Source organism: Vidua macroura, chromosome 4 (genome assembly GCF_024509145.1).
Source record: "Vidua macroura isolate BioBank_ID:100142 chromosome 4, ASM2450914v1, whole genome shotgun sequence".
Taxonomy (NCBI): domain Eukaryota; kingdom Metazoa; phylum Chordata; class Aves; order Passeriformes; family Viduidae; genus Vidua; species Vidua macroura.
Window position 1 is genome coordinate 24,584,562 of NC_071574.1, and position 14,973 is coordinate 24,599,534.

The 14,973-nt window shown below is 44.4% G+C and overlaps 1 protein-coding gene across 2 annotated transcripts in view; it reads right to left on the reverse strand.

Annotated features, from left to right (window-relative positions):
* Window positions 1–8,796, reverse strand: part of PPP3CA (protein phosphatase 3 catalytic subunit alpha) — a 170,806-nt gene extending 162,010 nt beyond the window's left edge. Inside the window, exon 1 of one of the 2 annotated variants that reach the window (XM_053975981.1) lies at window positions 8,197–8,796. In XM_053975981.1, coding sequence (XP_053831956.1) covers window positions 8,197–8,254 — 58 coding nt within the window. In that variant the 5' untranslated portion in view covers window positions 8,255–8,796. The remainder of the gene's footprint in view (window positions 1–8,196) is intronic. The other variant, XM_053975982.1, reaches the window with a different exon arrangement.
* Window positions 8,797–14,973: the final 6,177 nt, after the last annotated feature.

The following is a 14,973-nucleotide window of genomic DNA, read 5'->3' on the forward strand; positions in this document are numbered from 1 at the left end:
TAGGATAGAATTCTGTTATACAAACACCTGTCTCCATCAGTACATGTTTGATCACATTACAGCATTTTTTAATTTTGAAAGCTTGATTTTATTAACCCAGATATGCCTATCTGAAAGATGAAAAATAGCTGCTGCTTTTTTCAAAGATTTTATACAACCCTTTTTTAGTATGATTTTTCCCTTTCTTTTCCACAAAGGTTTGGTACAATCTCCATACAGACTAGGTTCTGCACCTTCTAAGCCTAAAGTTTAAAGTTCACTCATCTGTGGTGAACCTCAGGACTCCTCTCAAGGATTACCAACTTCACCAAGTCTTACCTTTCATTGCTAACTAACTTCCATGTCTGATAATAAAAGCACCAAAGCACGAGGGCACATACCACCTCCCTTTCAAGTTCACCGAGAACACGCTGTCCATCCGTGCTGGCTTTGCAAATCACACAAGTTGAAACTAACAGTCATACTATGAGTGTTCAACATAAACTGCAAGAAACCTGCAAGCAGCTGAGCTGCAGAATAGAGACATCCTTCTGTGACAAGCTGGGTAGACCTTGAGCAGCACACTGACAGTGGAGCTATTCACTGAAAAGAAAGCTACAGTCAGCAGCTGGCTGCAGAGTTACAACAGAAGTCTGAGAATAGGCAGAATATACTTCCCTTGTTCTCACAGGCTTCCCCAGGCACCTACAGATGCACCAAAAGGAAAGATATAGTGTTCTATGAACTTCTTCCATTAAATACATGCACCCAGATCACCCAAATCTACCAGGCAGCACTTAGAATGCTCATTATATTTAGCAATAAGCAAATAAGCATAAGAGCAATAAGGAAAAAAGAGGTTTTAGAAATGCAGGACAAGAATAGACAAGAAAAGGGCATTTTGAAACATGAGAGGGAGAAAGCATTAAAAACCCAACTTGATGAGAAGAAAAAGGAGCTGCAACAGAAGTTCAGTACAGTTTTTAATTACAAGTAGAAAGAAGTTTGACTGATAGATAGTTTTCAAATGAAATGTTTTCGAAAACTGGTTAAATACACCCTAAAGTGAAAGGATGCTATCTACACCTTAGACACACAAGACACCCCAAGAATTAACTTCTAATTAAAACCACCATTTTTAATGTGTGGTGCCTTTCCTCTCTGCTTCTTTTCCTCTCCAGCTCCAAACATAAATGGTGTTAGTTGACAATTAGCTGGAGATGATGCTGGCACCCTAAATTGATCTTAAATAAGACAGTCATGTTCTCCTCATAAGGCAGTGTTGCTATATCAATGTTACCATGCCTAAGCTCTCTTATAAATAGAGCTATCAGTCAGTTTAAAACACACATAGATAACTGTCAAGGAGGTACTACTCTGGAGGTGTTAATTCAACAGTGGCAGCTTTCTGGGGGAATAGTAAATAGGGTGGGAATCAGTTGAGATTTTTACCTTTAAGTGAATGATTTATCATCATAGCACTTACCATCTTCCTGGTTTTCCACATATGTTCTCCAGTCTCTTCCTTCACTCAGTAATTACAGGAAAACAGTAAGTATGTACCTGGAGTACCACCTCCAGCAACTATACATCTCAATCTACAACCCAAGTGGCAGACCACTCAGTGAGCTACACACTTAGATGAGCGTACATACTTAGGCTGCACATGCAGTATAATAGTTTTCAAAAGTGGGATGATACCTTCCACCATTACTGAGTAGACAAAATTATCTTTTATGGGGGAAAGTCAAGGTAAATGACTGATTATCAGAAGAGGAAATTATTTGAGTGTTCAGCTGAAGAACCATTGTGAAATCACAGCCTATATTTGATTCATGAAACCACATACAAAAGAATATAAGAAGGAACCTTTTCATGAAGATGATTTGAAGTGGCTTTTACTTCAGAAACTTGTGGCTTCTTTTATGGCATGCTTACAGTAAGTGTTAAGCAGTATCTCTCCATCTTAAAATACTTTTAAGGAAGTACTTTTTTCCACATTCCTTGAAGCTATGAAGAAACTAATCCCCACTATAAACTGCTTCAACATCATTGAGAAGCCTAAAATAAGTTAATATTCACACTTAAATGGAGTAAATTTTAAGTAAATTTAACTTAATAGTCCTGCTTTTGTACTATAAGTAGGAGCCACTCAGCAAAACATAAGAAACTGGAAAAAAAACCCAGTGAAGATGATGTATCCAAGCTACAGGTACTTCTTTATTGACATTACCCAAAATTACTTTTGATAGAAAATCCCTTTAGAAAAACCAGACAGAAAACACTGTGCTGAGAGTTCTAGAAGCCTAGAACTACAAAAAAAAGGTATTTCAAATTATCAAGTTATATATAAACATAATTTGCACGTGATCTTCCTGCCACAACCTGCACTGAAATGCAGGCATATCCATGCAAAAACTATCATCTCTAAGTGGGATGCATGTGGTGGAAGTAAATACCATTCAATTTGGGTATGGATAACAGAGAGAAAACAACTGTTCTCTTCAACATCCCCCTATAGAAAATGACCTCAACTGGCTCATATTTTCCAATTAAGTTAAATGCTGATCATCCAGTATATACTCCTCTTTCAAGATTACGAACAGTGGCATTAAAAGCACCAGCTCCCTACTGAGACTCAGTCAAAAAGAGCAGGCAACAGAAGGCAGCTTTAGCCAACCTGGAATTCAGAAGCATACAAAAGGGTTTTAACACACAAACAAGGCAATTTTGTGCCTCACTTTGTATCAGTCCTACAACTCAGCACACTCAGCAAGCCACTCTCATCATACAGAGCACGAGAAAAGCCTCCCCCAGATGGAGTGCAGCAATAACTCAGTAAGAAAGGCACCCTTCAGCAAGTGCACAATTTTCCCCCTATGCCTATACAGCAAAAGACTTGTTTCACTAAACGGCTTATTTACAAAATGATCTTAATGACTAAGAGGCTCAGTGAGTTCATAAATCAAAACAAATCACCAGCATTATTACACTGTCATCAAAGACATTGGTTTTCAGTTTCTCAGCACCACATTCATAATCCCTCATGAGCGTTACACACGTACCACATACACACACAGGTTTGCACAATGTAAAACATACAAAGACTGCAACACCTAAGTGTCATCCAGTTGATAAAATCTACTGGTCTTACAAGTATTAACTTAGTTTTGACATGAGGTAAGAACAAATCAGTTACATACATTAAAAACCATAACACGGCAACCTTGTTTTCTTTCCTAAACAATGACAGGATCGCTCCAAATATATTCAACTGTTTTCTGCTCCTAGGTGCCTCTCACACAGCTTGTTTCATAAAGGTACCAGGAGATTTGCAACTATGGAGTTACTAAAACTGAGGTGGATGTATATCTGCTCCTTCAAATGAAGGTAATAGTGGATAGTGAAGAGAATCAATCCCCAGCTGTACCAGTGCCACCTTTCTGGCATAGCTGTGGGTGGATTCTCTAGTTAATAGTACACCACCTTGAACCCAGATGCAGTCTTCTTCAGCATAAGCAGTATATTCCTAAGTACTACAACAATAAATTAATTAAAAATAAAGTCAGCTTTCTGATGCCAATAGGAACAGGTAAAAAAAAAATCCTACTTTTTCCTCATGAGGATCAGATAGACACAATCTTCAGCATCCTCAAAAGAGAGGCATATCATCCTTTGTTCTACTGTATCAGACAGTTATACTATTTAAGTAACCCTGGTCCTTACCATAAATAAGCAATACTCAAATTTATACCAAAATATATACCAAACCCACCAACATTACAGACATTCAGGTCAACACAATTGCTCAAAAACTACTAAAGCACTTGCAGGACACATCTATGCTGGAAAAACTGAACTCAGTTCAGAGGGAGACAGAGGCAGGCTTCTGCAACTCACCAGTGCTGGATTCCAGCCTGGAGCACAAGCCTTTGGTGAATACACACAATGGGCTCCCTGGACTAATGGGAATTGCCAATGAAGTTTAGAGTTTCCATTACTGACAGCAATTTTACCTCTCACAAATCTGAAATTAACACTGATGGTGACATATCGATTGTGAGCTGGCATTATATTATATTACAAACAACTGTCAGCCTGCACTTTAGGAGAGCTTTAACAACGACAGTTTGAAATTCAGAGACAGCAGTGTCTGGTTTTATCGTGTGTTGGCAATGGTTGATATAACCACGTATACCTTCCCATGCAACACACAAGAGGAAAGGACAACACCAAGGATCACAAGCCATGGCTACAGCCCTTCTAAACAGCTGAGAAATAATTATTTCATTAAAACTCCACTTCCAATAAAAAAGCACCAAACAAAAAAACCCACACAAAAGCATACAACCATCTGACCTGCCCAGAAAAAAAATCAAAACAATTATTGTACCTAACTAATTGCAAGATTTCCAAGAAATACTGAGTTCACTTTTTTGTTTTGTACGACTACTCCAGTTGACTTTCAAAGTTTTTATTTAGGATTACTATGCTTTAGTGCAGTATTCCTCAGAGGCACTAATGCAACACTAAATACATTGAGGAGGTCAAGTAACATGATACATGGCTTTTCCTTCCCCAGGGGTGGGGTTCAAATCTTGCTAATGTCAGTAGTGAGCAAAAGCTGCTGACATCAGGCAGCTGAGCCATGTGAAATGAGCTGCTATCCTCAGTCCAGTTTTTCCTGGACAGGTATTCCTACCTTCACAAGAACAACCAAGCCCACATTCTGGCTGGCAAGTCTCAGGAGTTAGAAGCAGCATGGATAAGGAATAGCTTCCTCAGTCCTGAAGAAAGACTAACTTTTAAGACAGCTCTGTTCAAGTGAAAGCTGCACCATACCACTAACAAAAGGTAAGGAACTTCAATTAATAATAAGTACATCAAGTCAGCCCCTCCTGCAACAGTATGTTGTCCTGAGCCTTGATCCCACAAACTTTTGAATGCACCTGAATATACAGTTCATTGTATTTGCAGTCAACAGACCAAAGTGTTGCTCCTCTACAGCATGACAAAATCCAGAGTAAAGATTAATTGTGTAATTTGCATCACAACATACATACCATCTTCAGGAGAGCACCAGAGTAAAATGAAAGTACCCCTCAAACCATAACTGCACTCTCTGGATTAATTTTACTTTTTTATTTAGCTCAACAAAACAGACAGTTTTGTCCATTTTAACTGGACTTAATTTGCTTCTGTATACATTATACACAAACCTGAATTTTATCTTTACACTTCTCATTGTATGACAGCATAAGATATGCATAACAAAGCCAGAAGACCAAGATGTTAAAAACATTAGGGACTTCCAAGCCTTTTTCCCCTCATCCCAAAAGCATGTTTTATTTTTGAGTCGAATCAGTTTAAGTACAGTCCAGACAACTCAAAAAGCAAAGAAAAATGAGTGTGAGATTAAATCCTCGCCTATGGAAATACTCCACTTCTCCATATATTTGAGCTTTTTAAGCACAAGAAGCAAAAAACAAAACCAAACCCACAGCAACCCCCTGAAGAAGCAGCAGCAGCTCTCAGCCACAAGCAATTTGCACAAAGCTGCTGGAACTGTAATCCCCCCAAGCCTGTCCCACTGTTACATAACAGTGCCAAGCCAGGATTTTTCACCAGCCAACTCAGAGTTATGGTTAGTAGGAAACATTCCCCTCTCACACACCAGCAATAGAGAGGGTTAAAAAAAAAAAAAAATCAACAAAACATAATAAAATCAAACCAAAAAAATCCCACACAGGCAAGCAGAGGGAAAAATTTAATCCAGAGACTACATCTATGTTAAAGGCATTTCCTTTAAGTAAGGTTTTATATGATATTCTAACTTAGAAGAACTTAACTAACTTGTTTTCTCAGGTTACACCTTACCAGTGTTAGAATATCTGGTTTTTCTCTCTAAAATAAGAAGACTTCGACTACTTATATAGATGCTCACAATGAAACTTTTTATTTAATTATTCTGTATTAATTTAACATTGCAAGCCCATTTCAGTTGTCCATCTCAAGAGGGTACAAATCATATCCTATGAGACAGAAACAACAAAGACAGTGTGAAGTGCCTATGATGCAGCAAAGAATAATCCTATGAACAATCAGTTTACTGTGTACTACACTCTTCAGATGCTATTTTAAGACCTTAAAAGGATTTCAATATTTAATAGACGCCTGAACCAGTTAAGCAGATCTTCACATCTACACTGAAACACTGACATTATGAGACAAACAGCAGGGGCAATGGACACCCCAGCAGCATCTATGCTCTTTTTGTTCAAGATTTGAACTCAGTTTAACCAAGTTGATTTCTCTCTGAGCTGCATTATAAAAGTATTTAACTACACATACTACTAAGTTTTCTTAGAAGTAGTGGCTTTAGATATTTAAGACATTTACATGTGGGAAAAATACAAAGAGCAATTGCTGACAAAACACATTTAGATGAGCTGAAAGCACTAAAGGTTTTGTAAATACTGAAATCATTCCTATTCATTACAAATATTGTCTTAAGCCAAAGGAAGTTCTGCCACAGCAAAGATCAGGACATTTGGTCAGGTACTAGGACCACGCAGATTAAGGAAATTAAAAAAAAATAGATACCCCATAGTCTCCTAACAGGATGGCCATTTGTTGTTTCTACAGGAGACAAGTATCAGCTAAACACAAGCTTTAAAGCCTACTCTTGGGGTGATATAACAGACTGAAACTTACATTGTAAATATTCCAGATATTACAAGTTAAAGGTGAATTTACGAGTGATTTTCTTAAAATTCTTGCTATTATGTTTCTAACAGTATCTGAATACCTACACTTTCCTTTGGAGGGGCACGAAGTGAAGTAAGAAGGGAAAAGGCATAAGAAGGTAAATGTAAATATAAACACAAAACCGTAAGTAACACATCTTCCCAAATAATATTTACACTGAGTGTTTCATTCTGGCATACACTCATGTAAATACAGAAGTGTATGTATTTCAAGGCCATTTCCATTTCTAGCTTCCCAGGATGTGGACACACGCATGCTGCACCTAGGATTTGTGCTGTCCACCGTAGCATACAGGTTATAACCTAACTGGGTGAAATACACTAGAGCTGGGTACACTTGTCTGTGTGCCCAGTGCGGAAGGAAAGAAACAAACAAAAAACAAACAAACAAAAAACCCAGACCACTAAATACACGTGCACTTCCTACACATCGGGAAATGCACATGTGCAATTTACATCAGGCATCACCCCAATAAATAAAACCTTGGTCTGTACTGCGGGATACAACGTGTTGTCACCCCAAACTCTAATTTGTTTATACGGCCGAGGCTGGCAGTACACGCATACCGCCGAAACAGAGAAAATATCATGGAGCCCATACGCGTTTGTGCCGAGCACCCTCACGGCCATCTGCACGCACACGCGGGAGCACGGACACGGTACGCCCGCTGGATAACTTCACATCCTAGCAGGCCGGGCCGTCAGCAAGAGACGGCGATGGAGGAGGAGGAGAAGGAGGAGGAGGAAGCAGCCTTCGCCGCCTCCCACAACGCCCGCGGCCCGCTCCCCCTCGCCCGGCATCCCCGCCGCGGGTGCCGCGGGGGCGGCCCTGCGGGAGCGGGCCACGGGGGAGCCGAGCGGCGCAACCGGTCCCCAGCAGCGGCGCTCGGTGTGGGAGCGCAGCCCCGGCTGCTGGCGCGGGGAGGTTTCCAGGCATCCTTGCTGCATGCGGGGAGCAGAACGGCAGTGACAAGCGGCGGCGGCGCAGCCTGCCGGGGGGGGGGGGGGGGGGGGGGGGCGGGCTCCGGGGAGCGCGGTCCGGAGGAGAAGGAGGAATGGGGGATGCCCAGAGGAGCCGACGGGCTGGGGGAGGGGGCCGAGCCCTGCCCGCCTCTCCCCCAAGCACCGGGGCGGGGGAGGAAGCTGGGGCTCCCCCTCTCTCTCACGCCAGCCCTGTGCAGCGCCTTCAAGGCGGAGGGGGGGAGGCGGCGGGGGGGAGGAAGGGGGGGAAATGCTGCAATGTAGCGCCGGGCAGGCAGGCGAGGGAAGCCGCAAACCCTCCACTGGGGCCCGGCTCAAGCCCCCGGGCCGAGCCCACCCCTCCCAGCTGCCGCGCCGCCGGCAGCCCCGCAGTACCTGCCCGGGGCGGGGAAGGGGGGACGGACGCGACCCCTCCAGGGCGCCCGGCGGGAGGACCCGGCCGAAAGGGCGGCGGGGGCGCAGCACCCACCTTTCACCACCCTGTCCGTCGTCGATAACTTGGGATCAACGGCCTTATGCTCCGACATGTCCGGCGGCCGGGGAGGCGGCGAGGCTCTCCCCCCTCAGGCAGGGCAGGCGCGGGCTGAGGCGGCGGCGGCCGCTGCGGTCACGGCTCCGGCTCCTCCGCTGCGGCCGAAGTTGCCGCGTCCCGCCGCCGCTCGCTGGCTCGGCTGGGCTCTGCCGCGCGGTGCCTTCCTCGTTCGTCTTCCTCCACCCCCGTCCTCCTCTTCCTCCTCCAGTTAATTATTGCTCGCTTTCAATCACGCCTCCGGGCTGTGCAGGACGGCTCGCTCTTCCCCCTCCCGCCAAAGACCCCGGCGACAACGCCGGCGGCGGGCGGCTGTCAGGCAGCGCCGGCAGGAAAAGCCGCGAGTGGACGCGGGCAGCAGGAACAGCCAGGGTGCACACGCAGCGGCCAGCCCTGCGCTTCCTTCCTCCACGGCGCGCCGCTCCGGCTCCTCCCGCCGCCGCCGCCACCACCACCACGGCCGCCGCCGCACGGGATCGGGATCCGGATCCGTGTCTTCCCCGCCGCCCCCCGCAGGGTCTCTCCCCAGCTCGCACCGACACCGGCCGCGGCCCCGCGCGCCGCTGCACACGCTCCGCCGCGCAGCCCCCGCGCGCCGCCCGGCCCCGCCCGCCCGGCTCCCGCTCCCGCGCGCCGCCATTGGCCCGCGCCGCGCTGCCACTCACCGCCAGCGCCCCGCCCCGCCCCGCGCGCGCCGCGCCGCCCAGGTGCGCCCGCCCGCCCGCGCCGCGCGGAGCGCCGGGGCCGCGCATCCCCCGCCGAATGGCCGCACGGTACGGCTCGGCTCGGCTCGGCTCGGCTCGGCTCGGCCCGGCCCGGCCCAGCCCGGCACGCGTGTGGCCGCGGGAAGGAGCCTACTACCTGCCGCTCACGGGGGCGGCGGCTGCGCGCAGGGAACCGCGCCCGGTTGGCCGCGCCTGCGTCCCTGGCCACCCCGCGCGGGTGCGGACGGCCACTCCAAGCGCCTGCCCCGCGGGGTGCCCGCCCCGAGGAGCGGCGTCCCCGGAGAGGTGACACGCAGGTACCGGCACGCAGCCGGGGCTGGCCTGCGCGGATGGGGAATCTTCTTAAATAGCATCCTTGAGCCGGGGGGTTGCTGATCCATCCCCTCGGATAAAGGAAAAATATATCCATCGCCCCCAGCTGTGTGTCTTGCCCAGCGCATCTGGCACACGCCAACTTGGGGCACGGGCTGGCGCAGTCTGCAGCGTTCGGCCTCGATGCTGGGGCACCACCGTCCCCTCAAATGGGCCTGCGGCGACAAATGGAATGGCCAAACATGGGTGAGAAGTGTTCGCCGCCCCCAGCTGGAAGAAAGACAACAACTCTTGCTACATGTTTCTCAAAGGACTGGAAAATCCTTTACATCTGTGAAGGTGTCCTCCACCATTGCAGACAACATAAATATTGTTATGGGCTTGTTTATACATGTTGTTCAGGAGGAGCTATTCCTGACTAATTTCATGACTAATTTCCAGAATAAGGCTGGGCTGTTCCGGTTTAGTTTAACACTGTGAGTTTTAATTAAAGAGGAAAATAGGGCATACCTGTTCTGGAGAGAGATGTTTACAGAATTGTTGTTGAATAACTTCTGTGTAGATGAGCCAAGAATCAAGAGACACCTTACCCAGCTTCTCATTTCCCTCTGGGTGATGTACAAGTTGCTTGCTTAGCAGATACTATAGCTTTAGAAAGCCACCGAGAATATAAGATGGCAGTTGTGACACATACTCCCTGCTTTGATTTGCCTGACATTTTTAGGGGACGTTTTGTTGGCTGTCCTTGTGGTATTTTCTCTGAGCATGGGAAGACATTGTATGTGACTGACATTTAGTAGAACAGCATGAGTTCTCAACTTGTTCCAATAAGTGTGGTGAGCTCCATGTGCTGTGACCATCCTCTTGTCCCAGGAGCACAGACTAGCTGGGTAATAAAGCTGCCATCTGAGATTCCTATTGCAGTGGTAACACAAGAATGTGAAACAGAGCTAGGGCTCAAGCGAGGGTGTCTTATATATGCCCAGAAAAATCCTGAAGCCCATGACAAGTAAGCAGACATCTCCCCATAAGGTAGGCACACTTCATGAAGTATGAAGTGCACAGAAGAATATGGACAGAAGAAAACCCTACATCTTTATCCCCACTGCCGGGAAACACTGCCCAGCGGCACTTGACTTGGTGCTTGGACATGGAAGGAGAGGCAGCATTTGAGGAATGCAGTATGGCCAGTATTGCCTACATGTTGTGGGCCCCAGCTTCATGAGGTGTGGAGGACCAGTTTGTATCCGTTCTTCTGTGACTGCAGGCGGTTTGCATGAGTCATCTGGATTTGTCTTCATAGCCTGGAATAACAGAGGCTCTGGAACTCTCGAGTTTACATTTGCTCCCCCATTAATCACAGGGCAAGACTTCAGCTCTGATTTTTTTAACAAGAAAGTATCATTGTTGCTGCTGCTTATATAAGGACAACAGTGTCACAACAGTGTCACAACTCCAGCATGTTTGTATTAATTCTGAAGGCTATATAGGAGTTCTTTTCTTAATGGTTTTCCTTTCCTTCTGGATTTCAATTATAATATGCCATCCAGGCTACATAAAGCTCTTTCATTTTATCTTGTGGAGGGTCTTGATTATTCATCTGTTGAATGTGTTTAGTCTTCCTTGCCACGGTAGAATCCCCATTTCAGGTCATCTCTTCTTTAGGAGCATTCAGATGAGCTTTCATAAGACAAAGGTCAGTACCACAGCCAAATACCACAAATCATGCCACTTCTGCAAGGTATGATACAGCCAATATTCAGATCACAGGTGTAAGAACTCACAACTACTCATGGTGTGGTGAAATCTTAACCCCATAACTTGTTTCCATAGCAAAATCCTTATCTTTGCTGTGATGGAGGGAAAGGAAGAGAGAAAAATCACCAAACATTGTCTTTGTTCTCTGATAATAGTAACAAACTAGAGATACTCTGTTTCAGATTTGTATTAGTAGTGAAGGTATAGGCATTCCTTATGACTTAAATCTGTCCTTCAAATCCATCCACACAGGTGGTCCATCAAGTTTTCCTCACACTCCTTGGTCACAGAAGGATTTCTTTTTCATGGGATCTGAGTCCTATTAGATTCCTTTTTCTCATTTAACAGCAGAAAGACAATATGAAGATCACATCTTTGAATGAAAAGAACACAGTCAGTGGATTCTAGGAAAATTCTAACACATTTGACCTCTTGCTTCACTAATCTCTCATAGCATGGTTAGTCATTTCATCCCCTAGTAGAATAAAAGCCCAGCATGATAGATTGGAAGCTCTGATCTTCCAAAGAGCAGTCACTCCTGATTACTGATTTTGAGGACAAGCTCTGTGAGGTCTGGGGGAGAGATTTTTTCCAAGTCTGGAATAAATTAGTACCCACCTCTTTGCCTTAGATGAAAAATTCTGTTCCGTTTTAGCTGAGACATGGCAATTCTTTTAAGCACACAGCAGCTCTGGAAAGTAGCAGAGTCCAGCTGAACTGGAAAGAGGAATAAATGCCCATACAATGAGAAGTCAGTAATGTAAAGCCAGACTTGCATAAAGACATACAGACTGAGGGATTTCAAACTGTATCATAGATCCCATGAAAAATTAGCAGTCAAGTTGTCTTGACTTGATTTCAGCAGCAAGGTGTGGATTATTTTATAGACATGTAGCAATACTTTTGCCCACTGACTCAACCAATTAAGATACTGTTTTAAAGTATTGATTGCAAGAAATAGTGTTTAAAATTAGTAATTTATTATTAGAGAAAGACTGTTCTAGCTACAGAGAGTCTGTCCTTCCTGCATTATTAGCCTCTGGAAGTTCTGGCTTCACTTGTAATAAATGTAAGTTTGACAATATCTTGGAAGTAAAGGGGAATTAGCAAGGGCCCTTAAGTACTATGATGTCTGGATGGAAAATACGTGCAACAAGGTTGGTCTGGATATTGGTGCTACCTTAAATAATTATTTTCCTGATTTTTCTTTCAGGAGAGATGTGCAATTGCTTTGGTTTACTTCCCTTCAATATTAAAATTACTGGGGATCCCCAACATCTTTGTATCTATGTCTATTGCCTAGGCCATAACCTCTATAGCATCATTGTCTACAAGATTAAAACCACTACATACTAGTCTATGTTGATAGTGTGTCTTGAGGAGATGCTCCATAGTGAACTCACCGTTCTGTTACAGCTCACAGTCACAACAGTGACAACAAACACCTAAATCTTTCAAAAGAACTAGATTCATCTACATTTAACTAAAATAAATTTGATACCAAGTGTCATATACTAGTCTTGGATAGGCAATATAATTTATCAGCACTCCACATGTTTGGTTCCATTATATCCTCAAGAGAGGAAATTCACCCAAGTGTATAGAGCCTAGACAAAGGACCTGATAGTAATTTAGATCACCATCAAGGGGCACTATCTGAGGATTTTTTTGACAATAGTTTTCCCCCTCTTGTTCTACTTCAGTACAAAAGAGGAAGATCGATAAAGGGCCTGTAGCAAATAAATTCTTTGTATCATTGAAATGCTTTCTGGTTATGTTGGCAAGGAGATGGAAAGTTCAGATGGCAAAACACAGACACATAACCCATCACTAAATGTATCCTCTCCTTTCTTCACACATAGTCTTCATGGATCCACTGTGGGCACTTAACCTGTTGATCATCACTCTCTCTGGAGCTTTGCATGTTTTTCCCAGCATTCATCTGTTGGGCTTTTGGCTTGGCTAATTATGCAGGTTCTGGATTTTGTCCTGAAGCTTTTAGTGGAATTTATACGCACTGTTAATGATACAGTGCCTGGCTGAGAAAGCAAAGCTAAATAGATAATTCTGTAGAGAGTCATGGAATGGATGATATCAAAATGAATTGTGTTGCAATAAAATGCAAGCAATGGCATCTGGAATACAGAAGAGAGAAAGGTTAGCTACAAATTCCAAGATGCTGAATCAACATGGAAAACAGTAACAACTGGTGCCATGAACAGTTATACAGAGCTTGACTGACATTTGAAAAGTCAACAAATAGTGAAAGAGAAGAACACAATGGAGAGAAAATAACCTTGAGCCCTGGAAGTCGTTTACCCCATGCCAAAACTGGCCTGCTAACAGGTTTCAATATAAAAGAAGCATAACTGTGGTCATCTAAGGCTGCAAATTAATATTTGCATTCAGATTAAGCCTCTGGTGCAAAACTGATCCACAAGTCAGGCCTGTAATCCCTCACAGCATGCAGACTCGAGAGAAATCATGCAAAGGACTTCCGTATCTGTCTCCATTCCAAAACTGCTGAGAAGCAGCCTAACACAAGTTTCCTCCACTGCAGTTTCAGATTTCCTAAGAGGCATGTACTTTCATCAGACTACTCCACTAAGCCCAAAGGTGAAGACCAGATAAAAATTGAGTTTGGATAGGAGTGAAGCCAGCATAAGAATAAAGCAAAACACCAGAGATGGAAAGAATCATCTCAAATTGAAAAGCATGGTCAGAAAGTCACAGAGCCAAGTGTTTGAAAACCAGAGTCCCTATTCTAAGTCAGGTCAAGACTGGGACAAGGTGAGGTATAGGAGCATAACACAAAGGAAGCAGGAACCAGGACTCAAGACTAAGCAAACAAGAATGAAAGGCAAAAGAGTCAGAAGCAAAATTACAGCCAAATGGCACTGCAGGCTGCCAAGAACAACTGGTGGAGTTGCCTGACACATCTGCTATTAGAGGAAATTAGCCAAGCTTTAGCTCCTGCACAGCTGGGCCACAGTCCCAGTTGCCCTATTGCATCCAGCTGCAGGGCCAGTAGCCCAGGCAAAGCCCAGCAGTGTGGTTAAACATTCATTGACTTAGAACTTGATCTGCAGGAGTAGCTTGTCCCTATAAATTTACTGGTGCAAGCAGCAGGTTTTACTCAATTTATGTATCCAGCAGAACACTGCACTGATTTGCCTAAATGTGTTTAAAATTATTGCTTTAATTAAGCACTGCAAGTTTGTGCAGTGAAAATGTGTTACTGTAGAAAAAAAACAAAAATCTGTGTCTCAAGGCAAGCATCAGTGCCAAGGTTCCCAGAAGTGGAAAGACATCCCCTCATCTCCCCCTACTGGTGTACTCGTCCCCGAGCCTCTGCCAATACATTGTGAAACTGAAAGAAAGGACCCTTGGGAGCAGCTTCCAGCATCGAACTGTTCTCAAGATGTTGACAACAGCTTAAAAACACAGTCCTGCTATCAAGAATTAGTCATTTGCTCCCAGGGAGTTCATCCTGCTGGCTTTGGTTGTTAATTAGACATCACTTTTAATGGGAGTCTACAGAATACAGATTTTGCAAGGGGCTTTAGGATGATATCCCAGTGAATATTAAAATCTTCCAGAAAATATAAATTAAGAAAGGAATAGAAGGAAAGCTTACTGAATTTTGAAGATGTTCTTGCATTAACAAACATCATGACAGACCAATGCCTGTCACCCTGTTCTTTTAAAAGTTTTAAAGTTCTTTTAAAAGTTTTCTATGCCTTCTGATGTTTACATATTTACAATGAGAACATTACAGTTCTCATGCACTGTTCATGTAAATAATGGTTGTCTTGCATTCTTCTTTGTGGGAAGAGAGAATTGATGGACTGTTAGTTTGACCAGTGTGGTTAGAGAAGTGACAATTTCATCCTCCAATCCACTGTCATGTTTGGAATTCTAT